The following is a 24,779-nucleotide window of genomic DNA, read 5'->3' as shown; positions in this document are numbered from 1 at the left end:
GGTCCCTCTGACCCTTGTCTTCTGCAGCTTAACCCTAGTTTCTCTATCAGTTTCTCCTGTGGTGTACTTTTCTGTCTCCTCACCATCCTTGTTGCCCTCCTCCGGACACCGTGCCCCACCTACATGAAGGTCCCCCAAACTGGACATATGACTCCAGGTCTGACCCCCAGAGAGTACAATGGGTTGTCACTTTCCTCGGAGGTATGTCATAAAGCCAGCCTTTGGTGTGTGGTTATGGCCTCACTGCCTTGTGACACGCTGTGCCTGGGCTGGCGTGGGGTGGAAGGAGGAGGAGCCATGGGCGGTGCTGGGACCCGTGGGCATTGGTGGTCGTGGTCCGAGCAGTTAGACAAATCGGAAGTGTCAAGCATACCAGAGAATGAAAAAGATTGGGAAGGCTGCGAGGGACACAGACCTTCAGGGGAACCTGCCTGCGGCCTGGGGTGTGGATGGACAGGTGGTGGTCTGAGTCACAGAAACTCGCCTACTGGCCTAGTGTTGTCCTAGCAAGTTTCCCTAGATGCTCTGAGGGTCTTCTGATCATCGCAGGTTCCCATTATTCGACTAGATGGGAGGGCCAGGGGCGGGGGATGTGAATGGGATTTGGGGGGTTTGTACAGTAGAAACCCTGAAACCCCATTCTTGAGTGGGTTGCTTAAGTCTGTACATCACTTTCCTCATCTGGAAAATACTATCTACCTTATGGGAAGGACTCCTGGGCACAGGCAATGAAGTAAAAGATGAGAAAGTGCTTGTAAAATGTGAAGAGCTATAAAAATAATTAGTTACTATTTAAAAAAATAAAGTGTTAGGGCTATTTCTTGGCCCACGCTCTGAAGGAGCACTGAGTCCCTCAGCGATGCAACCCACAGATGGCCCCTGGCCTCGGTGACCCGACCTCTGCTGCTCGAGAACGGAGGGGACTCACCTGAAAATGGGGATGACATAGTTGTTGGGGAAGATGCCGACCCGCCCAGTGACCAAGGAGATGCCCCTGAGCCAGCCGTCCGGGTACTTGCCCAGGACCCTGATGCCTTCTCCCTTCTGTAGGTCCAGCTCGTCCGGTCCGTGGGCTGAGTAGGAGTGCAGGGCCACAAACCTGGGGAGACAAGGGAGCTGGTGAAAAAGGTGAGCGTGCCTGGCAGAGGCCATGGAAGCGGCGAAGGGAAACGGAACCTCAGGGCCGCCTGACCCTGTGGTCAGCGATAAACTTCTTCAGGATGGAAGGTAGGCAGCAGTGACAGAGCGTGGCGGTGAAGCAGCAGTGGAGGGCCCGCACCCCTGCCCTCCCCGAATCCTGAGGCCACCATAGAGTGCCACACAGCTGGGAATCACTACGCTAGGCCACCGTGGCATTTGACGGTGGGGAGACTGGCCTAGGATAGGGGCAGGAGTTGGTGACCAGGGATTAGTGGCACAGCCTGGTCTCAACCTAGACGTGATGGCTCTGCTCAGGGTGCTTTTTCATACTGCTCAGCGTATCACCCAAGAAAATGGTTGTAGCCAGCAAGCTAAGGGAAAGGAGAGGTCAGAACACCAGCCTCTCTGATCTACTCCCTCTTCTGGGAATGAGGACACGTTTGACCCCCAGGAATGGCCGAAGGAACTAGCTTCATGTAGGCAGGGACGTGGACATGGGGAACCAGGAGGTGGGAGTTGACTTTAGTTTGTGAGCACACAGTGGAATCCTGGCTGCGTGGCGGGCTGGAGGGGAATGGGCTTGTAATAGCGCAAGTGTCCCTGGGGGAGAGCAGTGACTTTCACTCTGCACTCCGCACAGGAGTCAGGCAGATAAATCACCTCCAGGTATGAGTCAAGGGGTGAAGACACTAGCAAGGCTGTGACAGTGAGATAGCTGTCTGAGTAAAAGCATTAACAAGAACCCACATTGGCTCGCCAGAGTCAGGTTACCAGTCAGTGTATGGCCTCAGGCTGGACATCAAGAAGGCCTTCTAGACTCCAAGGACTATGAGACACTGGAGGGTTTTATCAAAGGAGCTGGGGGGGTGTTCTCATTGGCAAGATCTTCCCCCTCTAAGATGCTATATTTATTTTCCTCTGGTCCTAAAGTAACACGGATTTATGACCCAACATTTTGAATCTAAAGGAAGTCAGTAGAAATGGCTCAGTATCCAACCTCCCAGCAGTGTTTTCGTGGCTACGCTTCCGGTCTCTTTCTACGCTTGTAAAATAATGAGCTAGGTTGATGTGGTTTGCCAATTAGTGTTTTCACCATTATTTCCATTGAAGGATACAAAGGAAGGGGGGCTCTTGTCTCTCTGGACGGGATGGTTTGGGAGTGGAGATGCTTGGTGGCAGAGGGATGGCCAAGAGAACCCCTCCAGCCAGGACCTGAAGGGGGAGGGCTGAGCTTGTTACTCACATGTTCGCTGAGAGGTGTTGCTGGGAGCCAGGCAGACTGACGATGGCCGTGGAATGTCCTGGGGAGGCAGGTACAGGGTGGTAAGTGCTGACCTACATAGACAGAAAAGACAGCCAAGCAGAACTGGTGAACACCACAAGCCAGGCCCCCAGCAGAGCTGCTGCCGAAAGGCCTGACCCAGCTGAAAACCAAGAGCCATGCCCAGTGCCGCCCATGGCGCATCTCTGCTGTGGTTTGGGGCTGTGGGCAGAGCGGGGTGGGGCTAGACTGGTTTATGGCCTGCCAGGGTGGCATGCCAGGGCTGCATTCCAAGACTGCTCAGATATGGCAGGAGATGAAGACTCATCCAATTCCTAGTCGATGGGGCACTGCCAGGATCCTTGGTCTTCCCGCCCTAGCTTCTCCCCACCCCCCTCCCAGTACACTCTCACCCGCTCTATGGAAACGTCCTCTCAGGAAAAGATGTGATGGCTGCTAACGAGAACCGAACACTGGCCAGGCACTTCTACGTGCTTTACAAGCACCAGCTAATTTAATCCTGACTAAGGGTACTCTTACCATCCCTAATTAGGGAAGAGAAACTGAGGGAAAGATCACCCAATTAGTAAGAAATCAAATTTTAAACCAGGGTAATCTAGTTCCTGAGCCCACACTCTTACTACTGCTGGTGTTAACACATCCACAGACACACCAGTTTATCCAGTGATTTATGGAAGCGAATCTGAATAGTGTTCACTTTGCCAGGATGAAAGAGGGAGCAGCCATGCTAGACACACCCAGAAACTACTCTCCTGGCACCCTGCCTGTGTGACCTGTGACCTTGCTTACTTCCTTCTTAGCATCTCTCACAGAGGTGACTGCCCCCACCACCAGACTGTAAGTTCCATGCGGGCAGGGACCCTATCTTTTTCATCCGCTCTCTTCTATGTGCTCAGTATGCACTTGTAGTTTAAAGAACAAATAAGTGAATGAAAAGGTCTTCCTACCCAGTACACCAAGGACGGATGTAATCTCAACCACCTCCATGACACCCAGAGTAAATACAATCTATCTTTGGTTATCCCCCCATGAGTTGAGGGTAATTATATATGTGTGCCTTTTTAGGACTATGCTTTTCGGGTATAACTCTTGTTTGTGTATGTGTGTTTGGGCAAGAGGGAATGCATTACTGAGTGCATGTGTCTCTGGTGCTGTGTGTATGTTCACAACCCATGACAACTGTACTACGCACTTGTGCGACAGCGCTGGTCTATTGTATGTCGATTACGTGCACACATGTGAGTCTGTGGGGTGATATGCATGTGTACTGTGTGTGACCGTCTGTACGAGCACATGTGATTGTCAATGTCTATACCGGATTTTAAGTGTATGTGCGTGAGCTGTAGAGATATGTGCTGGTGTGCATGACTTGGTAGTTTTGGGTGTTCTTTGTTGACAATTGTTTAAATATATGTGTGCTATGTGTATGAATGTGTGGCAGTTTGAGGATATAGTTTTGGATCAGAAAACCATTCCAGTCAGATAATAACAAGGGTTGGGAGAACTTAGAGAAACTGAAACTCTCATACAGTTGCTGGTGGGAAGGAATGTAATATGGTGTCGTTCCTTTGGGAAATAGTCTGGTGGTTCCTCAAATGATTAAACAGAATTAGCATTAGATCCAGTAAGTCCACTCCTAGTACATACCTAGGAGACACAAAACTATATGTCCACATAAAAACTTATACACAAATGTCTATAGCAGCATCGCTCATAATAGCACAAAGTGGAAAGAACCCAAATGTCCATCACTGATGAACGGAAAAACAAGTTGTGGTGTATCTGTACATTGGAATATTACTCAGCCATAAATGGAATGAAGTATTGATACATGTTAGAACATGGATAAAACTTGAAAACATTATGCTAAGTGAAAGAAGCCAGATACAAAAGACTGGATTATATAATTCCATTTATGTAAAATGTCCAGAATAGACAAATCTGTAGAGATAGAAAGTAGATTAGGGGTTGGGGATAAGAAGGGTTATGGGAGCGGTAGTTAAAGAATACAGGGTTGCTTGTGGAGGCGATGAAGTGTTGTAAAGTTGTGGTAATGGTTGTACACATCCATGAATATATTAAAAACCGCTAAATCGTACATTTTAAAATGGGTGAATTGTATGGCAGGTGAGGTATATCTAAGTAAGCTCTTAAAAAAAAAAAACATTCCCTAGTCACTCATCCAGCGCTAACACTGCGTAAAGCTCTCTGAGCTTTGCAATCAAATATTGTCATACCAGTTCCCTTAAACAGAGAAGAAAAGTTGCCAGTTTTGGGCTAGGCTGCTCCTTCCCTGTGACTTCGCAAGATAAATCCCTGCTGGGCTTGGGAGATGTGCCAAGGGAGAGTCTTGTTATGCGAACAATTAATCTTATGTTCTTGGAGACGGTTGGACCACTGATTAAGCAGGATGCACTTCACTTAACACCCATGACATTCCAGTGTTGTGTTTGAGTAAAAAGCCCTTTTATCTGTAAACGCTATTAATCATTTAGGGAGGAGGAAGATGCCAGAATGCAAAGCCATCCCTCATGATACCAGGCTATGTGTCTTTGCTTCTCTAGGTCTTCATCTCGAGAGAGGGGTCCTTCCCCCTTTTTGGAACACTGAACCTAGCCAGCACTAAGATCAGTGGACTTGGGATGGAGTGCTTTCTGATATGGAATGGGAAGTGAGGCCAGATTCTCAGGTTTTGAGACATTCTGGTAGAGAAGGGAGAACATGTGCAGACAAGGAGGAAAGAGGCAGAGGAGGAGGGAGACAAGGGGAGATAGTAGGCAACTCTGGGGGGCAGGAGGTATTTCTCAGGAACTGGGACAGGGACCCTATGGGAGAAAGAAGTAGAGCCAGAGGGATAGAAGAAGGAAGAAAGAATAAAAGGCAGATGAAAAAATATCAGAAAAACTCTTACAACCCATACAGAAGACGGCAAACAACCCAATAAAAAATGGGTAAAGATGCCACAAAAGAAGATATATTGAGTGGCCAAGAAGCATGTCAAAAGATGGTCAACATCAGCAATTATGAGGAAAATGTGAGGTAAAACTACCGTGAGATACCACTACACACCTATGAGAATGGCTAGAATTAAAAAGACTGACCATACCAAGTGTTGGTGAGAATGTGGAGCAACCCTAACTCACATACTGCTGGTGGGAATGTAAAATGGCGCCACCACATTGGAAAACAAGTTGGCCGTTTGTTACAAAGTTAAATATACACTTATCACACTACTCAGCAATCCTACTCACAAGTAGTAATCAAAGTAAAATGAAAACATATGTCCATACAAGGACTCGTACATGAATGTTCTCAGTGGCTTTATTCACTTTAGCCCCAAACTGGAAACAACCCAAATGCCAATCAACTGGTGAATGAATGAACAAACTGTGTTTTATCCACAAGGGAATAATCCTTGGCAATACATGCAATGGCGTGGATAAATCTTAACATCATCCTAAGTAAAAGAAGCGGGACACAGAAGACTACGTACTCTGTGATGCCATTTATATGACATTCTTGAAAATGCCCAACCTGTGGTGACAGAAAACGGAGCATTGCCAATGGCCAGGGGTGAGGGGAGAGGACTGACTGATTGCAAAGGGCACAAGAAAACTTTCTGGGGTGATGGAACTGTTCTGTATCTTGATTTTGGTAGTCATTACATGCCTCTATACCTCTGCCCAAAGTCACTGAACTATATCTCTAAAATGGCTGAACTTTATTGTATGTGACTATAGCTCAATAAAGCTGATAAAAAATATGAATATACTGTCTAGTTGGCAGGAAAACCCAAGTAGCCTGATTTGCCCCAGCCCAAGCCCTGGGGCTGGTCAGAGGAGGGGATAGGGATGGTTCAGCTTCTTGATGGGCAGCTAAGCAAGTACCCTCGTGGCAGAGGGCCACCTGAACAGGAGAGAAATCAAGAACGGAAACCTATGGATCAGACACAATCTCAATAAATAAGGCCCAAAGAAAAATGAATGAATGAATGAATGAACAAATGAAGTGATAGGAAAAGACAGCAAGATAAATACAGAGAAGAGAGAAACTGGCTGGGAAGGAGGACAGACAGAACAAGACAGAAATGAAGGCCCTACCCGGTAAATTGGGACAACCAGGTCGATCGCCAACTTCGGAGGAGGCAAGCATGTTCTTGTCATGAGACGGAGTGAACGGGTCCCACAAGGAACCTGAGGCCAGATGCGAGGTCTTCCAGCAACTGGAGCTTTCTGGCAGAGCATCTGGGGGCTTGAGCGGGGTCAGACAGAGGGTGTGTATTTGAGGGTAGGGGAGGATATTTCTGCTACAATCTAAAAACATTTTCCCTCTTTTTTGAAGGAAATGACTCATTTAAAAGAAGCTCTTATCAAGTAACAGAAGAATCCACAGCTGTGTGGCTTCTGGGCATTTCTGGGTCTTGAGGTGTTAAACAAGGGAGGAAGCAGGCATGGAGTCTGGAGGGGAGGTCTAGCGCAGTCTTCAGGCCCGTGGTTATAGCATTTGCCAGGGTTTGTGATTGAGGCAAGTGACTCAGCTCTGTGGGTCCTCCATGTCATCATCAGTAAAATGGGGGCAATAATGGCGGTTGTCTCGGAGTTGTTACAAGGATTAATGAAAGTAATCCATGTAAGAGCTCAATAAATGCTATTTATTTCAATCTCGAAAGAGATTCGCTGCCCATGGGGTGGGGATGGGTGGGTGGAGCATCTGTCTCCTTTTATGCAACAGCCCTGCACGATTTGAACTGAAAGCAGGACCCAGACATGTGGGGGATGGGAAGAAGCAGCCCTATTCTTCAGGGGAGAATGTGCCCAACTCTCCAAAATGTCAGCTTGCTGTACCCCTCACCCCCGTACCGTGGCGCTCAGCTATTTCCTCAGGGCTCGTGGCTTCCAGTAACTTAGTGGGCATGTGGTGACTGTCCTCCTCAAGGAGCGTGACCTACTCTGAAGCCCGTCGTGCTTCTGTGTCTCTGTATTCCCAGGAGCTAACAGGGGCCTTGAACCTACAGTGTTCACTCAGGGTTAGGAGTAAGGGCTGCATTTGAGAGACAGAAAATTAGGTATTCTGTGATAGTGTCTGTACCTACCACTGCGAATAATCCGGAGTCGACTATCTAACTTTATAAAGTAAAAAACTCATTCCCTTGTACAGATTAAGAGTCTTAAGAGCCTCCTTCAGTAATTGCAATGTGTGGACCTTATTTGGTCCTAGCACTGGGGTTAATGCAGCGAACAAGGCAGTTAAATCCATAATTATATGAGCATGAGGTGTGCTGGGGTGGGAAGTTCACGGTGCTCTGCGTGCTGCCACGAGACGCTTGCCTCGAGTGCCGGGAGGTACCTCACTCTCACACCCTCTAAGTCCAGTGCTGACTTCCACACCACCCTCACGGTCATTCTCCCCACTTTTACCAGTGAGGAAACTGAGATAAGTTTCCATGATTTTGTGGAGGTGCCTGGCAAACAGGTGGTCAGGTGGACACTGGAAGCAAGAACCCCAGGGTCAGAGCCCTTTCTGTAGGACACCAAGGTTAACACTAGTTCCTTATTTTTTTTTTTTTGAAGATTTATTAGTCTGAGAGAGAGAGAGGGAGAGAGAGAGAGAGAGACCATGAGTAGGAGGGAGAGAGAATCTCAAGCAGACTCTGTACTGAGCATGGAGCCCAACATGGGGCTCGATCTCATGACCCTGAGATCATGACCTGAGCCGAAACCAAGAGTCGGACACTTCACCGACTGTGCCCCCCCAGGCGCCCCAACACTTACCCCCTCTATATTTCAATATGGCTAAAGGGGTCCTACATACGAGGCAGGTTTGTGCGTCCTGGAAAAAACCCACCCTGCCAAATTCAGTGTTCTGTTTTTATGCTCACAGATACGTTACATTCATGATGACTACCGTCCCTGTCCAGTGCCCCATGAAATGTAGAACAGATCTGAAGGCTGGTAGAGTAGTGTTATTTGTTGTTTTTCTTCTTCCTTCTGTGGCAGAGCCAGGGTCCCAACAGAGTCCGGGCTCTTTCTGCCAGACTGCTCTCCTTCCTTTCCAGCTCAGTCTCTGTCAGAGCCAGCTCGGCCTGATGAGCAAGGAGTGGGCACCCGGTGCTGTTTATTTGTCCTGTGAGTACAAACACTGTCTGAGAAAGAGAACTCATTTCTGAGTTGGCAGCAGGTCCCTTTAGGTCTACCTCAAAAAAAAAAAAAAATCTTCTCAAGTACACAGGTCAGCAAAGTATCTGTGAAGCCTACTAAGTTTATGTCTCCTAGGTAGTCATCAAAGCCTCGAATATTCCCTGTGATCTGGCTCCTGCTTCACCTTCCTACGCTCCCCCTCACTTCTTCACCTCCTTCAGCCTTGGGTCTTTTCTCAGCTCCCTGAGCAGGTCACACTCATTTTCGGCCTCCCCTGATCTTTGCAGACCCCGTAGCCCCCATCTCTGCTCTGCTATTTTCCTTTGTTATGGAAATTTTAAATGATAGATGCATTATGCATACAAATAAGTGTATATAATTTTATGTATCACTGAAAGAAGAATAATAAAACTAACACCTGTATACGTACCATCCAATGTAAGAAACAGTAAAAATAGAAATTGAATACTGTACAGAGAGGCCTCCTGCATATTCCTCTATAATCAGATCCCTGCCCCCCTCCCCATGACCACAGTGCTGAAATTCCAGTGCCATACATCCCTAAACAGCATGCTGTTTAAATTTGCCTGCTGAATGGGGTTCACGCTGAGCAGATTCTTCTGTGAGTTGCACCTCTGGCTCAATACTACGTTTTTGTGGTGGACTTTCACTGCCGGTGCGTATTTCACTGCATGCATACACCAGCATTTAACCAGCCTATCATTTATGTGCCACTTGGGTGATTTTCAGTTTGGGGCTGTTATGAACGATGTTGCTGTGAACATTCTTGTATATGTCCCTTGTGCCCGCCCCCCTCAATGCAAGAGCTTCTCCACGATACATACCAACAAGTAGAATTGATGGGCCATAGGGTATGAGCCTGCTCAGTTTTATTAGGTAATAACAAATTGTTTCCCAGTATGGCTGTAACAATTTACACTTCCACCAGCAGCAAATGGCAATTCCTGTTACCACACAATCTCGCCAGCATGTGGTAATGCCCAGCTTTTTTAATACCTGTCTGTGGTGGGTGTGAAATGATATCTCATTGTGGTTTCAAATCAATTTCTCTGAGTACTAATGAGCTTGAGTTTCTTTTCAAATGTGTATGGGCCATTCTTGTGTCTTGCATGAAATGCCTAGTCATGTCCTTTTGTCTATTTTTTCTCCTCAGGTTATTTATTATTTTTTTAAGTTATGGAGTTCTAATATTTTGGACATGAATTCTTTGTAACTTATATTTTTACTCTGCGGTGTCTTTTGATAAACTGAAGTTCTTATTTTTAATATAGTCAAATTTACAATATATTCCCTTGTGGTTTATACTTATAAAAAATCTTGAATATGATTTTTTAAATCCCAAGGTCATAAAGATGTACTTCTCTATAGACTTCTAAAAGTTTTATGGTTTTGCCTTTCATATTTAAGTCTTTAATCCACCTGGAATTGATTTTTGAAAGGGAGGAATCCAATTTCATCTTTTTCCACATGGATACCCAATTAGCCCAATGCCATAGTTCATCCTTCCCTTCTGATCTGCAAAGTCTGCTCCGCCATAAATCAAGTCTCCGTGCTTTGTCTGTTTCTGGGCTCTCCAGTATGTTCCACTGGTTTAATAGAATGCCTATGCTAAATCCATGCCATCTTAATTACTGCACCTTTGAAAGAAAATTTGGTATCTGATAGGGTAGGTCCTCACCCCAACCAAATTCCATCTTCTTCTTTAGAAACGTCTTAACTGTTGTCTTTTCTTCCATTAGAATTTTAGAATCACCTTTTGAGTTCCAAACAAACAGTTGACTGGGATTTGAATTTATAGATAAATCTGAGGGGAATCGTCTTTAAGATTATTGAATCTTCCTATTCAAGACCATGGCAAAATTCTTCCTTTATTTCAGGTATAATGTCTTTCATTAAACTATTATAAATTGTTTGCAAAAAGGGCTTGCATGTCTTTTGTTGGATTTATTCCTAGAGATTTAAAAAATTTAGTTGCTGTTGTAAATGGTATCTCTCTTTTTTTTTTTTAAAGATTCTATTTATTTATTTGAGGGAGACAGAGAGGGAGAGGGAGGATCAGAGGGAGAGGGACAAGTAGACTCCCCACTGAGCACAGAGCCTGACAAAGGGCTTGATCCCACCACCCTGAGATCATGACCTGAGCAGATCAAGAGTTGGATGCTTAGCTGACTAAGCCACCCAAGAGCCCCTGTAAGTGGTATCTTTTTAAGGAAATATTTTTATTTGTTTTCTTTTTTGAGTACTGAAATGTAATTAACTTTCTTGTATTGACTTATAACTAGGACCATTGCTGAAGTCATATTTATTCCTAATACATTTTTTTTCAGATTCTTCTGACTTTTCTATATAGACAACAATATCGTCCACAAATAATGACAGCTACATTTTTTCCTTTCAAATACTTAATCTTTTACTTCTCTTTCTTGCCTTATACTGGCCAGGTACTCTGGGAGGGACAGTGTTGAGCAGAAACATACTAGGCATTCATTCTGTTCTTTTTCCTAAGCTTAAGGGGAATGCCTTTAACACCGAACCATTAGGTATGATGTTTGCTGTAGATTTTTATAAATTCCATTTATCATGTTAAGGAAGGTCCCTTTTATTCCTAGTTTGCTAATATTTTAAAAATACATATACAATGAATGGATATAGAATTTTTTCAAACATTTTTTCTATAGGTATAGAAAAAGTCACATGCCTTTTCTCCTTTAACCTGTTAATGTAATAAATTATATCAATTAATTTTGGAAGGTTAAACCAACCTTTCAATCTTAAGAAAAACCCACATTAATCATGATATATCCTATTTTTGTATGTTCCTGGGTTCGGTTTGCTAATACACACTTGAGGGTTTTGCATCTATGTTTAAGAGTGAGGTAGAGTTCAGATTTTCCTTTCTTTACATTGTTTTCTGGTTTTGATATTAAGGATATCTTAGCTCATGAAATGAGTTGGGGGATGTCTTCTTTTCTTCCTTTCTTTGGAAGAGTTTGCAAAGGGTCAAAGAATTCACCTGTAAACGTGTCAGGATCTGGGTTTTCTTTGTGGGAAGATTAAAAAAAAAGATTTATTCATTTATGAGGAGAGCGAGAGCCCAATGATGGAGGCACAGAGGGAGAGAGAGAGAGAGAATCTCAAGCAGATCCGTGCTGACCGCAGAGCCTGACGTGGGGCCAGGACCCTGAGATCATGACCTGAGCTGAAACCAAGAGTCAGATGCTTAACAGACTGGGCCATCCAGGTGCTCCTCATGTGAGGAAATTTTATATATCTTTAATGGTTATAATACTATTCTAAAGGGTTGCCAACAGCTGTTTACCAGATGTTTTTCATCAGTGTTTTTCATTAATCCTGTTTGCTAAAGATACATTCCTGATTAATTTATATTCCTGATGGCTTCTGTTGGGAGAAAAGGTGATGCTTGGAATGTCTGCACAGAAGCTTGGAAATCCCAGCCAACATGGATCCCCATAATGTCAGTTCAAGTCCTTAGAGTCTCCAGAGTCCCACTCCTTTGGTCAAGAAGAGCTCTAAGAGACAGTCACTGACTATGTGGGTTTCTGTAACTCCATGAGACTCTATGCAGCCAAGGCTAAGAGAATGAACTTGCAGGCTGTCTGAAGTGAGTTTGAATTTTGGCACTGGGACCTACTGGCTGTGTGAAGCTTAGATTTAATTCTTCTGAGTCATAGTTTCCTTATCTCTAAAACAGGGCGTAGTCAGTCATAGAGACCTCCTAGAATTCTTGTGAGAATTCAGTCAGAACATGCATGCAAAGTACTTCACATAATGTCTGGCCGATACAAAGTCCCCAGTAAACCCTCACCATTGTAACTACGACAAGATGGGAGACATACAGGACAGATTTATGAGAAGAGGACGATGACAGGCCTATCTCGCTGGGACTGGATTTAAGAAGGGAATATTCATTCTCTAGGACACAAGGGCCCCCACTATAGTCCAGATTCCCTTTGAGGAAGACTCATGATGGGCGACTGATCGTGTGTATGGGACAGGAATTCAGGAATCTCTTTCCTGACAATGGATTGGGCTAATCTCATGCGTCCTAAGGCTTCCAGAAAAGGGTACGGTCTAGCACCTCTCTCTAGCTGTGTGCTGCATTGGCTTCTTGGGATAAAGATGAAAATGCAACCCACGCCTCAAACCAAAAAGACAAAAATCCTCTTCTTTAAGCTGGGTCCTTTGGTTGGGCACAGTGACCCTGTCCCTACCACTCCCCCTTCCATTTCCTACCTCACACTTTCCTGAGCCCAGCACGCTGCTGCCTTGCAGGCAGGTTCTAGTACTAAAGCAGAGTTTGAGGGGGTGCATACTATTAGGGCTTGTTCAAAGTCTAGGGTACACCCAAACCTTAATTATAACTCTTGCCCTCCTGGTCATAACAGTCCACTTGAGAAGTAACTGCATGGCAATCATTGTAATTAAATCCTCTCACTGGGCTTCATTAAAGGCCATAAAAATTTAAACAAGCGAAGTTCCTCTTAAATTTGCTGTGGGTCCTCTCATGGCATTTATTCATAGAAGATGCTTGTTATGCATCTACTACGTACCAAGGGCCAGGCTAGGTCTTAAGGATTGGTGACAAGGGCCGGTGCTCCCCAGGATGGCTCAGACTGTATATATAAGAGATCTGTCTTTTCTACACCAGGGTCCTGCCCTCACATTTGCCAGACAAGAGCATCCCACAGGAGAGCAGTCTCTGAATATTTGGAAATTAGAAATACTCTACTCACTTCTGACAGACGACTTGTAGTTCTTAGAAAGTGGCTTTCTATGGTGAAGAGAGAAGGGCTTACAGTTCTTTCCTAAGCTAAGGAAAATGGACCGCCAGGGAGAGTTGGATGGGGAGAGTAGCAGACCAAAAGCAGTCGGGAGACTGCTTCATCAGATAGCATAATTGTGAGGAACTCGGGGTCTGCATTCAGATTTACCCAGGTATGGCCCCCCACTTTGTTACTCTTTCACGGAGTAACCCTGGGCAAGCTATTGAATCTGCCTGCTCCGAAATTCCCTCACCAGGTTTAGGTGAGGTTCGGTAGCTTCTTCTCTAAGGACTCGGCAATTTTTATGGGTCTGACTTTAGGGGAGATAGCTGGAGAGGCAAACTGAAGTAGGACTGTGAATTAATTTTAAAAATGCCTTCTAAAGAATTTAGTGAGCCCAGAAATCATTGGACAGTGTCAAATTCACTTGGCATCTTCAGAAAGTTCACTTCTTGCCACGTGTTTGTTGTCTCTTAACATTTTTTAACTTTCTCAAAGGATATCACTGCAACCACAATGAACATTTTTACTTCTAAAAAAATTTTTTTTAAAAGATTTATTTATTTGCGAGAGACCAAGCAAGCGAGTGCTTGCGGGTGGGGGGAGGGGCAGGAGAGGGAGTGAGAGAATCTCCGGCAGACTCCCTGTTGAGTATGGAGCCAGACACGAGGCTTGATCTTACGACTCTGAGATCACGGCCTGAGCCGAAATCAAGAGTTGGAGGCTTAACCAACTGAGCCACCCAGCTGCCGCTCAATAGACATTTTTAAAAAGAGAAAAAAGATAATTGCTCACTGCCCCACCACATTATCAAAGCAGTTCTCTTCGTTCCCTTTGAGTAAGTAAGTCCCCTTGATAAATGAAGGATTTATGATCTTAGAAACTATAGGATCTGGAGCCTCATAGGCTGAGACATTTTTTGGTGGCAAGTCTGCCTTTCTCTTCTGCAGAACTATCCTAGGAGACCCTGGGGAAAACACCCCGTGCGGAGGCTAAGCCCTCTGATGTGGTTGGTCATGTAACAATCTTTCCTTCTCAGGGGATGATAGGAAGCGGCTGCAAAGTCCTTTCTAAAGACAAGCTCAGGGATGTACAATGAGTGAAAAGGACGTGTGACATTTCCCAAGCCAGTGCTTCAAGCCCCCTTCTGGATAGCATGCTTGCTGTCTTCCTTGATTCTGCAGAAATCGGGAGAAGCTTGTCCTCGCCTGTCTCAAATTAGATTTAAATAGTTTTGATTGGCTGCCGCCGCAGACCACCATCCCTGCCCAGAGAGCCCAGCCTGTGCTGCTCGGGAGGCTGAAAGCCGTCCGAGTGAGAGTGAGCCCGCTGCGGTCTTCTCCCTTCGCTCAGTGAACCTCTAGCGCCCAGGGCCCCAGGCTGTTTGTCCCGCTGATGCAGCTCAGCTCCCAGGGCGCTGCACTTGACAGCAGAGTAAAGCCCTTCCAGGTGTCATGATACCCACTAAAAAGGGACAAGGACACAGTCTTGCGTTCAGGACGGGATCCCGAATTTTGGCCTGTCCTTGGAGCAACTGTATTATTTGTATCTCCAGTCTTAAGAACAATACCTTAGCACTCAACAAAGAAGTTGGTGTCAGAACCCTCTGGGGCAGCTGTGAGGAAACCATCCTTCTCCCAGTTCTCTCTTCTGCTGGTGTTAAGAATTTGCTAACACCAAACACTTGAGGTCTATTTTTGGGAGAAGTTTTCCTTCTTGTTCTTTACTTTCCCTGGACGTTCCCTAACTCAGCTTCTTCTCCCCACAGTGGTTTTCCACCAAGGGCGGCTGTCATTTCTCTCAAAGGATGGCTATGTGCCATGCCCGTGGATTGTGACTAGCAAACCTCCATTCACATTTGGAGAGCAACGATTTGGAGGCAAGTGATGCCTTCCACTTAACAAGTGGTCTGAGTGTTCTGATCCCTACGGGAGGCAACGTGAGGGTGAGGTCGAAAAGAAGGCACAGTTCCTGCCCTTAAGGGGTGTATAATCTCACTGAGATAAAATGGGGAATACCCAAACAGATATTGGAAATCATGCAACCACGAGGGCTAGTATTTACAGAATGCTTGCTAGGGGCCCCCCATTCCTAAGCACTCTGTTACCTCATATAATCCTCACAACACACCAAAGGGCTAAATTCTATTATTATCATCACCATTCCCGCTTTACAGATGAGAAAGTCAAGGCAAAAATGTATTGAAGTAATTTTCCCAAGGCCATAGAGCCAGCAAATAGGCTGAGCTGGGATTCAAACCTAAAAATCCTGATGTTAGGCGCGCCTGGCTGGCTCAGTTGGAAGAGCATGTGACTCTTGATCTCGGGGTTGTAAGTTCGAGCCCCATGCTGGGTGTAGAGATTACTTAAATAAATAAACCTAAAAAAAAATAATTAAGTAAAAATCCTGACTCGAGAGCCGGTGCTCTTAGAGCTTGCTTCAGTATGCAAAGCAGTGTGTGTATTTTGGAGGTTGGACCAAATGGCATTGGCGGTAAAGGCACGAGGGTTCTCGGGGTGCAGGAGTCAGTGAGGCTGGAGCCCTCGTCAGCTTCTCGTACCTCGCTTGCCGGGCTGAGCCAGGGAGGGTTTGTGCGGTTTCTGGGAACTCTGCAAAGATGTCTGAGAAGAGACTTCCCAGCCACAGAGGTTTTATGGCATACTTTCACGGCTTTCATGAGACGCGGGCTGCAGGACGCCAGGCTGGGCTTCGGCTCTGACAGGAGAGGACTGACCACATTGGGATAGTCACACATGAGGCTCAGATGGCCACTGGCCAACACAAAGATGTCACCACACCCAGTGTCACTTTACCCCATCACAGGCTGGATAAAATGGCTGTCCCTTATGTAATAACCAAACTTTTTTTTTTTTTTAAGCACTGTGGCCAGGGGACTCAGGTTCATACTAACTGCGTGAATCCCCTTGGCTTTAGAACCCTAGTATGTGGGAGCTGGAAAGGACCCTGAAAATAATCTCTGTTCATCGCCTGAGCCCCAGAGAGGGGAAATGGTGCGTTGAAAGTGGTGGGAGCGGGAATCATGTCTCCGTAGCTGGTTCAAGTGGTTGGCTTACTTGTTTTCCAGACCGTGTTTCACTCATTTTCAACAAACATTTGTTGAGATTTCCATGTGCCTCATGTCCTCCTTCTAGTGAGCAAGCAGGTGAAACCACAAAAACACACAAAACAAAAAGCGAGCAACCAGACAAAGTATGCACTACAGGGGAAACGGAGTAACTGTAGGGACCCGCTTTAGATGGGGTGCTTTCAATTCCACATTCTCCTCCCCGGCTAGGATGACCTTGGGCATGAACTTCACCCCAAACCATCATGTTGCCCATCCCTTTACACCTGGAATTGTGCCTCTGGGGTAGGTCCTGTTCACCTGTAGCTCATGGAAGTGATGGGGCTGAGGATGCCTCAGCTGCGGGAGTATTCTTTCCACACACGGGAGGGAAGCCACCGTCTCAGAGGCACGGCTGCCTGGCTGCAAGCCCACGGGTGCAGGTGTTGTTGTCCTCCTGACAGAGGCCCCAGACGCTAGAGCACTAGAGCACCGGCACACCCTCAGCAAGGGAGGGCATCGGTCAAGTTCAGAATCCCATGGCTGGCAGGGCATGAGCAAGCAAGGCAATGCGACGAGATCAGCAGAACTTGGCAGTGACGCCCTGTCTCCTCGTCATGTGGCATTTCTAGAGACCTCGTAGCCTGCACTCACTTGCTCACTCATAGATCCCTCCCTCCTACACTCACTTATATGATTTCTTTGTTTAATCTCTCATTTTTATAAGAATTCCCTCAGCCATACACTCATTCATGTCTCCTTTCATCCAGCCCCTCGAGCACTTCATCATTCATTAATTCATGCGTTCACTCAGTCTCTCGTTTACGTTTATTGACTCATACACGTCAGCACCTATACACCCGCTGGGTCTCACTCGCTTCCTCTCTCGCACATTCTACTAACTTTTACCAAACACACGTCGTCGTGTCAGGCTCAAGTGCGCTTAACCCCAGACGGGTCAGAGGGCGCCTGTTACCCTTTCCTTATGCGGTTATTGGCCATAAGGCAGCTTTTAGGTAAATTCTAGAACAAGGTGTGAAATGACAGATGTGCACCCGGAGGTACAGACCAGTTATTGTGGGAGTTCAGGTGGTGCCCTCTCAGGCACCCAGGGACCCTTCTTCCCTGCAGTGCCAGAGGTGACCGGATACATGTGGTCTCACAAAGGCATTAAGGACCTCAGAACTTGCTAGACCAGTGGGTATTTGCATTTTAGAGGAGGAGAGAGGGAGCAATGTTGTAGCTGGTAAAGGGTCAGACAGTAAATACTTTAGGCTTTGTGGGTCTCTGTCACAGCTACTCAATGCTGCCACAGACAAAGCTTAAGGAGCACGGCTGTGTGCCAACAAAACTTTACTTTGGGACATTGAAAATGGAATTTCCTGGAATTTTTACATGTCATGGAACATTATTCTTCTTTTGATCCCCCCCATTTAAAACTATAAATACTGGGGGTGTCTGGCTGGCTCAGTTGGTAGAGCGTGTGACTCTTGATCTTGGGGTTGTGGGTTCGAGCCCCATGTTGGGTGTTGAGATTAGTTAAAAAATAAAATCTTAACGAAAAAATAAAACGGTAAATACCATTCTTAGATTATGGGCCATACAAAACCGTGCTATGGGCTGCGTTTGAACTGTGGGCTGTAGTTTGCCGATCTCATTTTAGCTCAAAGAAATGAATGAACAATGGCTAGGTGCCAGGTGGTAGGAACAGGTGCCACTGGTGCAAACAGTTTGGGGTGGACAGTCCTTCTCCCCATGGCTGCTCTCTCTCCTTATGCAGAGTGATGAGAGCCCAGGAAGCATGTCATCCCAGGCATAGGGAATGTGACTTTGAAAATAAAGGATAGGCATTTTCTGACCTCGTTAATGTCCTGTGCACTTGAAACTGACGCAGGAGAATGACTGAAACAATGAGCTCTCCCCTGCCCCAGTATGTGCTCGTTCATATGTTTAGGGGTTACCTCCCAGTGCTTGCCCAGGACTTGGCACATAAGAAGGACTCAGTAAATCTTTGGTGAATGAATGCCTGGCATGTTGCAGGCACGCCATGCTTGTGAACAGGACCACGAAGGCAGTGAGCCTTCTGTAGTCTGTGCCAGCTCAGGTCAAGACAAAGGTGGTGGGGAAATCAGTTAGGGAGCCTGATCTGAGCCTAGCTGGTGGGACTCTGCCCTCTGTGTCCTCAGGGTTGCCCCAGACTCAGCTGTGAGAAAGCACATCTTCCCTAGCTGAAGTGTCTGTAAACAGACAAGCTGGTGTTTGCAATATTCTTTGCATATGTAAGCAGGTTTCATTATGCATCTAGTTGTGCAATTTTCCACCAGGGCTTGATTGTTTTGGAGTAGGAAAAGAGGATGAAGGATGGATATTGTATCTTCCAAAGTTTGTGCTTTGAAATATAATAAACGTTTTTTTTTGTCTAAAAAGAAAATGACCTATTTTCTTGTAAGTTTCCCTTTTCTTTTTTGAACACTGTTCCTCATCAAAAATAAAATTCATGAGGGGTTTAACAAAGGGTTTTGATAGGGGCCCATATCTTGCTTTTCCATGGGAATCATCTAAGAACATGCCCCTTCTGTAGAAATACTGATCTCTGAAGAAGACTTGTTTTCCAGTGCACGCCTTGAGAAAGGATATAGTACAGCTGCTTATTTGCTGAATAAACCCAGACATCCCCCTAGCCTAGTGTAGTCCCCAGATAATGCCAGAGAGGAAGATACAGAATCACTGAATCTTGGGTTATGGGCTTGTACACGGATGGCAAACTCGTGGCACATTTGCTATTCCTGCGGCCATAACAGATACTGCTAATCAGTCCTATTCTTCTTCCCAACTGAGCCTGGTACCTGCCCCAGAATTGCTCCTAAATTAAGTCAGCATGTGAAAAGCCCCACTCCAGCCGCTTGGGTGGGCAAAGAGCACGGGCTTGGAGGAGAGTCGGACCCAGCTTCTGACCCAACCCTGAGATGTAACTGCTGAGTAGTTTTGAATTAGTTCCTTAGCCTCTCCGAGTCTCAGTTCTTCCATGGAAATAATAACATCTCTTCACAGTACCCAGAGGCCAAGATGTATGTAAGACCCTGGCACCATATCTGGCCCCTGCTACCCACGCCATAAAATTAGCTTCTTTGCTTTTCAGTTAAGCAGCGTACAAGGGGACCTGTTCCAACAATCTACTCAATATACAGAGCCCTTCTGCTGCTCCAGCCAGGGACACCTTAATCTCCGTGTACACATTCCAGGGACGGCACTGGCATGTCTACCCGTCCCACGTTTGGAAGTTCCAGGTTTCTCCAAGGCTTTTAGAGTGTTGGCATGTGTTTGGAAAGAGGGGTCTGCTGTGGAGACCCAGAAAGGGCATTTGCCTCGCACACGTTTGATGTTAGCTGTCATTTGTTGTGCATTGACTCTCTGCCAGGCCCTGGGCTATGTCCTTTACCTCGCTTGTTGCCAACTAGGGCTGATCTCAACCCTGGGGAACATTTGACAATGTCCGGAGATGTTTTTATGGCCACAGCTGAGTGGGGGGTGCTGCTGGCATCCAGGGGGTAGTGACCACAGACGCTGCTCAACAGCCTGCAGGGCACAGGCCCCTCCCCCAGCAAGGAATCACCAGCGGGGATGCCGGCCGGCTGTGCCAGGCCGAGAAAGCCTGCCCATGAATATCGCCCTCAGGCTCTAACAGGTCTGTGCGAAAGGTGCTGTTAGTTTACCACTTTTAAGATGAAGAGGCCTTCTATCCCATTCTGGTGATGGGTAGTAAGGAGGGCACATATTGCATGGGGCACTGGGTGTTATACGCAACTAATGAATCATCGAACTTTGCATCAGAAACCAGGGATGTACTGTATGGTGACTAACATAATATAATAAAAAAACATTAAAAAAAAAAAAGATGAAGAGGCCTTGCCTTGTTGAACCACACGGCCAAGGTCATTGCGCCCTTAAGGGATATCCGTGCCCCACGTGTTCCTCTCTGCTGTCCTCCTCGTGTTTGACTGTCGCCCTGCACACCCCGCTTTCTCTTGCCCTTCTGTTGTATTTTGCTGGTTGTATGATGGGGAGAGAGCACAAGGGAACATGCCTGCCCATGTGTTGCGGGCCCGCTGGCCTCGGCTATCAATTACCCCTGCTTCTGGCTCCCAGAGCTGAAGACTTTGTGCTCCAAGGGCCGAGGTGCAAGCCTGGCTGCTCCCTCTTTCACCTGGGCAGGGCTGGGCCTCCTGAGTGGCTCACCTGGCAGGATTAATTGGGCGAAGTGATGATGTCAAGTTTAACTTGTTGCTGGAGATATGCTGAATCAAGGAAGCAAGCGGGGCAGCAGGGTTAATTACCAAACCTGCTGTGGTCACCAGAAACCAGAGAGGCTTCTGCCCAGAGGACCTCAGGGAGCTTGGCCGGGCAGCGAGCCGAGGAGTACAGGTGTGGCCGTGCACCGGGAGTGCTGGCATTTGCTGCCCTGACTTGTGGAGAAAGGGAACTCGGCTGCCGGGGCTGAGGAGAGGTGCTCGTGGGGTCTTGCTTCACCTGTTTGTTTTTTAGTGAGCTCCATGCCCACTGTGGGGCTTGAACTCACGACCCCAAGATCAAGAGTCACACGCTCTACTGCCTGAGCCAGCCCCGCGCCCCGCTTCACCTGCTATTTTAACCTGGCTGCCTCTGTCATCCTTCAGGCTCCCCCTGAAGATCACTTCGTCAGGTGGGTTTCTCTGACCTCGAAGATGAGGTGGGCCCCCCCTCACAAACTCCCTTCGTTCCCCATCTTTAACTCACAGCACTTCATACACTCACAGTCTTGTAATCAAGTACGTATCGTACTTGGTTTCCCACTGGTCTGCCCTCGTAGCCTGCAGGCTTGTAAGAATAGGGGCCACGTCCGTCTGGCCTGCCACATCACGCATGACTGGTGCATGGGAGGCACCCCGAAATTCTTTGTCGGCTGCTTCACCGATGGGCTGTGAGCAGCTCGGGCGACTACCCAGGTGAGGACGGGGCTCACAGAAAAAGCTGAAAGGTATAGGAAGAAGATGGTGGACGGACGGCCCTGCCTCATTCTCCACGCTGGTCTCTTTTGTCCAGAGTCTTTCTTCCTGGAGTCATTTTCGGATCCCCGCCTGTGGCTTCCCCTTGGGATTGCAGGGTTCGAGCTGAGCACGTACAATGGCCTCAGGGGCCCCTCTCTTCCCTACTTGTGAAATTGTCACTGCTTATCAAGGGAGCGAAGGGGCTTTTGGAAGCCTCTGTGCTGTGAGGCAGGCTCCAGCAGGTCATCCTCTGAAGTGTGTGGCTTGTGAGTGTCACCCTCAGCGAGGCCTGGGGATGCGGGATGGTTACAGCTTCCTGACTTGACCCAGCATTAATAACAGAGTGAACGTTTATTGAGCTATTTACCACTGCCGAACCCTGGCCAGCCCCTCATCGACACGTACTGCCTTGTTTTAGCCTCATAGCAATCTTATGAGGTTAGACAAAAATTACCATGAGTTCCACTTCATGGCTGGAACAATTGAGGCCCAGAGAGATTATGTAATTTGCCCAATGTTATACTGCTCAGTAAGAGACAGAGGGAGAGTTTTATCCCGGATTTGGCAGTCCCCACAGCCCACATTTTCTCACTACAGTGCCTGTGCTGAGAAATGTTGCTAGAAAGCTCTGCCTAAAAAGGTCTACCTGACAACTGCTGGGGCTAAGAAAGCTTTGCAGTAGGCAGGAAGGAAGCGGTCTCTAGTGTGATGGCGTGCTTGAGCACTAAGAGGGGTCACACGATGACCGTCATGAACCAAATATAGGAACAGGTTTTCATGGTGTTATCTAGCTTCTGAATGCACTCTTAATGAATTAAGCAACATAATACTCGGCCAGATGAGTTTTATCGTTCCACCTAGAAAACAGGGAAGCTGGGATCTCGAGAGGCAAAACGTCTCACCCAAGGCCATGCAGCTGATGGGTGGGAGCACTCAGATCAGATTCTCTGTGGCCTGCATGGTTCGTGATGGCACGTCTGGTGATGATGTCACCTGACTTATACTAATAATGGCTACCGCCACCTGGGACTGTAGGACCCAAGGACGAGACATTAAATGATATATCATAAGGACTCCTAATTCTGTTATAAATTGCAATTATTTCACTTAAGTTTTTTTGGAAGACCTTGAGTCTGCCATAGAAGTACCTTTTTCCTCCAGTTTTCTTATGTATAAAATGAGACAAAATCACCCCCAAATCTGCTAGTAGTTATGAAAAATATACCTTAGGAAATTCAGCTCAAGAGGGACATCTAGATTTTCAAAGATGTTTGGCTCATTGCCTACTTTAAGTCAGGGGTTCTCCTCAGTCACACAAATGATGACATATTCTCAAAGCTCTGCTTGGAGGAAAGAAGGTTAGCAATGGCTACTACGGGTAGTAGCAATGACTGCATGGAAGGACCTGCCCATTTTGCAGATGAGGACACCAAGGCTCAATGGGCTAAGGTACTCAGTTCAATGTCACTTAGGTATTAGATGGCAAAGTTATGGCATGGGGCTTTGGCTGACTCACAGCCTTCTTATTTATACTAAGCCACCTTCCTCTATAGGGAAGAATAAAAACCAAATCAAAACCCAACAGTAATAGGTTCCACAGGCTCCTTCAGCATTTTCACTATTCGTTTTCTCACAATCTATGTGATGGGAGAGACTTCTCCTTGGAACTCATGAAATCCTTCTGATTTATGTTGTTCCTCTTCTGGACCCAGGAATATAAAACCAGTATATAAACCCAAGTTTGGGAAATCAAAATCAACACTCATTCCCACATTAATCCTTTCTTTTCCAGGCTGAACAGACCTAGGTCTTTTCTCCCGGTCTTAGCCCAGGGGTGGGAAGCAGACCTCAGGAGGGGGTGGGAGGGTGAGCACATGGCTGAAGAGACCAGGATGCTGAGGCTGGCCCGAAGGCCGTGATAAGGATGTAAACAACAAGACTGGCAGAGGCAGGCAGAGGGAGATTAGCCCAGCTGGCAGCGGCCAGTGGAAAAAGGGTAGCAGCAGTTCAGTGATGGCAAACATGCCAAGTGAGAGGGTGGTGCGAAATGAGTCCTGTCTTTGAGCTAGGGGAACACCCAGGAACAAACAAGGGAGAGAGAAACAGAGACAGAGATAGAAGGGATACCGTGGTTGAGGCATGAACTTTGGATTGCTCCATATATGCTGAGCACCTATGATACACAGGTTTGGAAATCTGTGAAATAATGTAGGTACAGCTCACAGTATAGCATCTTACATATAATCGGCCCTTAGAAAGTGGTAGTCAGTCTTGTAGAAGAATTGCAGCTTAAAAAAATTTAGGAAGAATGATAGGTTTGGAATGTCACCATTTGCACCAAATGACTGTTCATGAATGGCACCTCAAACCATTAGGTGAAATGCTGATGGGGAACTTTATAATGGATGGGGAAGGCTGACAACACATGAATCTGAATCAATTTTAATGCAAAATGAGAAACACTCTTTTTACACGTAAAAGAATGGGTTTGGATCCCTACCTCAAAACATATACAAAAATTAACTCCAAATGCATCATACCTAAGTGTAAAACTAGAAAACTCTTAGATGAAAATGCAGGGTAAATCCTGGTGAACTTGGATTAGGCATCAGATTCTTAGATATGACACCAAAAGTATAAGCAACGAAAGGATAAATTAGGCATCATCTAAAATTAAAACTTTTGTGCTTAAAAGTATACCACCAAGAACATGAAAAGGCCATCAAAGAATAGGAAAAATCTTTGCAAGTCATATATCTGAAAAGTGACATGCACCTGGCATATATGTACATATGTACAGAATTCTTAAACTCCGTAATAAGATAAAAGACCCAATTAAAAGATATAGCAAAGAATATGAATAGACAGTTCTCTAAAGAATATGCATATCCAATAAACACATGAACAGATGCTCAGCCATCAAGGAAATGCAAATCAAAACCACAATGGATTCCACTTCATACCCATTAAGATGGCTATAATAAAAAAGCCAGATAATAAAACAAGTGTTGGTGAAGATGTGGAGAAATTGGAACCCTCATAAACTGTTGGTGCGAATGTAAAATGGTGCAATCACTTGGGAAAATAGTTGGCAGTTCCTCAAACAGACATAAAGTTACCATATGATGTAGTAATTCCACTCCGAGTTATATAACCATATGAACACATGTGCCCACACAAAAACCTGTACACAAATGTTCACAGCTTATAACACTAAACTGTAATACTAAAAAGTGAAAAAAACTCAGATGTCCATCAACTGATGAATGGATAAACAAAATGGGGTATATCCACACAATATTCTACACAATGGAATGTTATCAACCA

General features: G+C 46.1%; 1 protein-coding gene across 2 annotated transcripts in view; it reads right to left on the bottom strand.

Moving 5' to 3' along the window:
• The window catches only part of SH3RF2 (SH3 domain containing ring finger 2), a 125,130-nt gene that overhangs the window by 29,412 nt on the left and 70,939 nt on the right, over nucleotides 1-24,779 (bottom strand). For both annotated transcript variants that reach the window (XM_026498995.4, XM_044384184.3), the window contains 2 exons: nucleotides 2,384-2,475; nucleotides 929-1,099 (listed from right to left, as the gene is read on the bottom strand). In XM_026498995.4, the coding sequence (XP_026354780.3) occupies nucleotides 929-1,099; nucleotides 2,384-2,475 (263 nt within the window). The remainder of the gene's footprint in view (nucleotides 1-928; nucleotides 1,100-2,383; nucleotides 2,476-24,779) is intronic.

This window comes from Ursus arctos, unplaced genomic scaffold, assembly GCF_023065955.2.
Source record: "Ursus arctos isolate Adak ecotype North America unplaced genomic scaffold, UrsArc2.0 scaffold_5, whole genome shotgun sequence".
Taxonomy (NCBI): Eukaryota; Metazoa; Chordata; class Mammalia; order Carnivora; family Ursidae; genus Ursus; species Ursus arctos.
The sequence above is the reverse complement of the archived record's forward strand: the minus strand, read 5'-3'. Positions and strand labels throughout refer to the sequence as shown.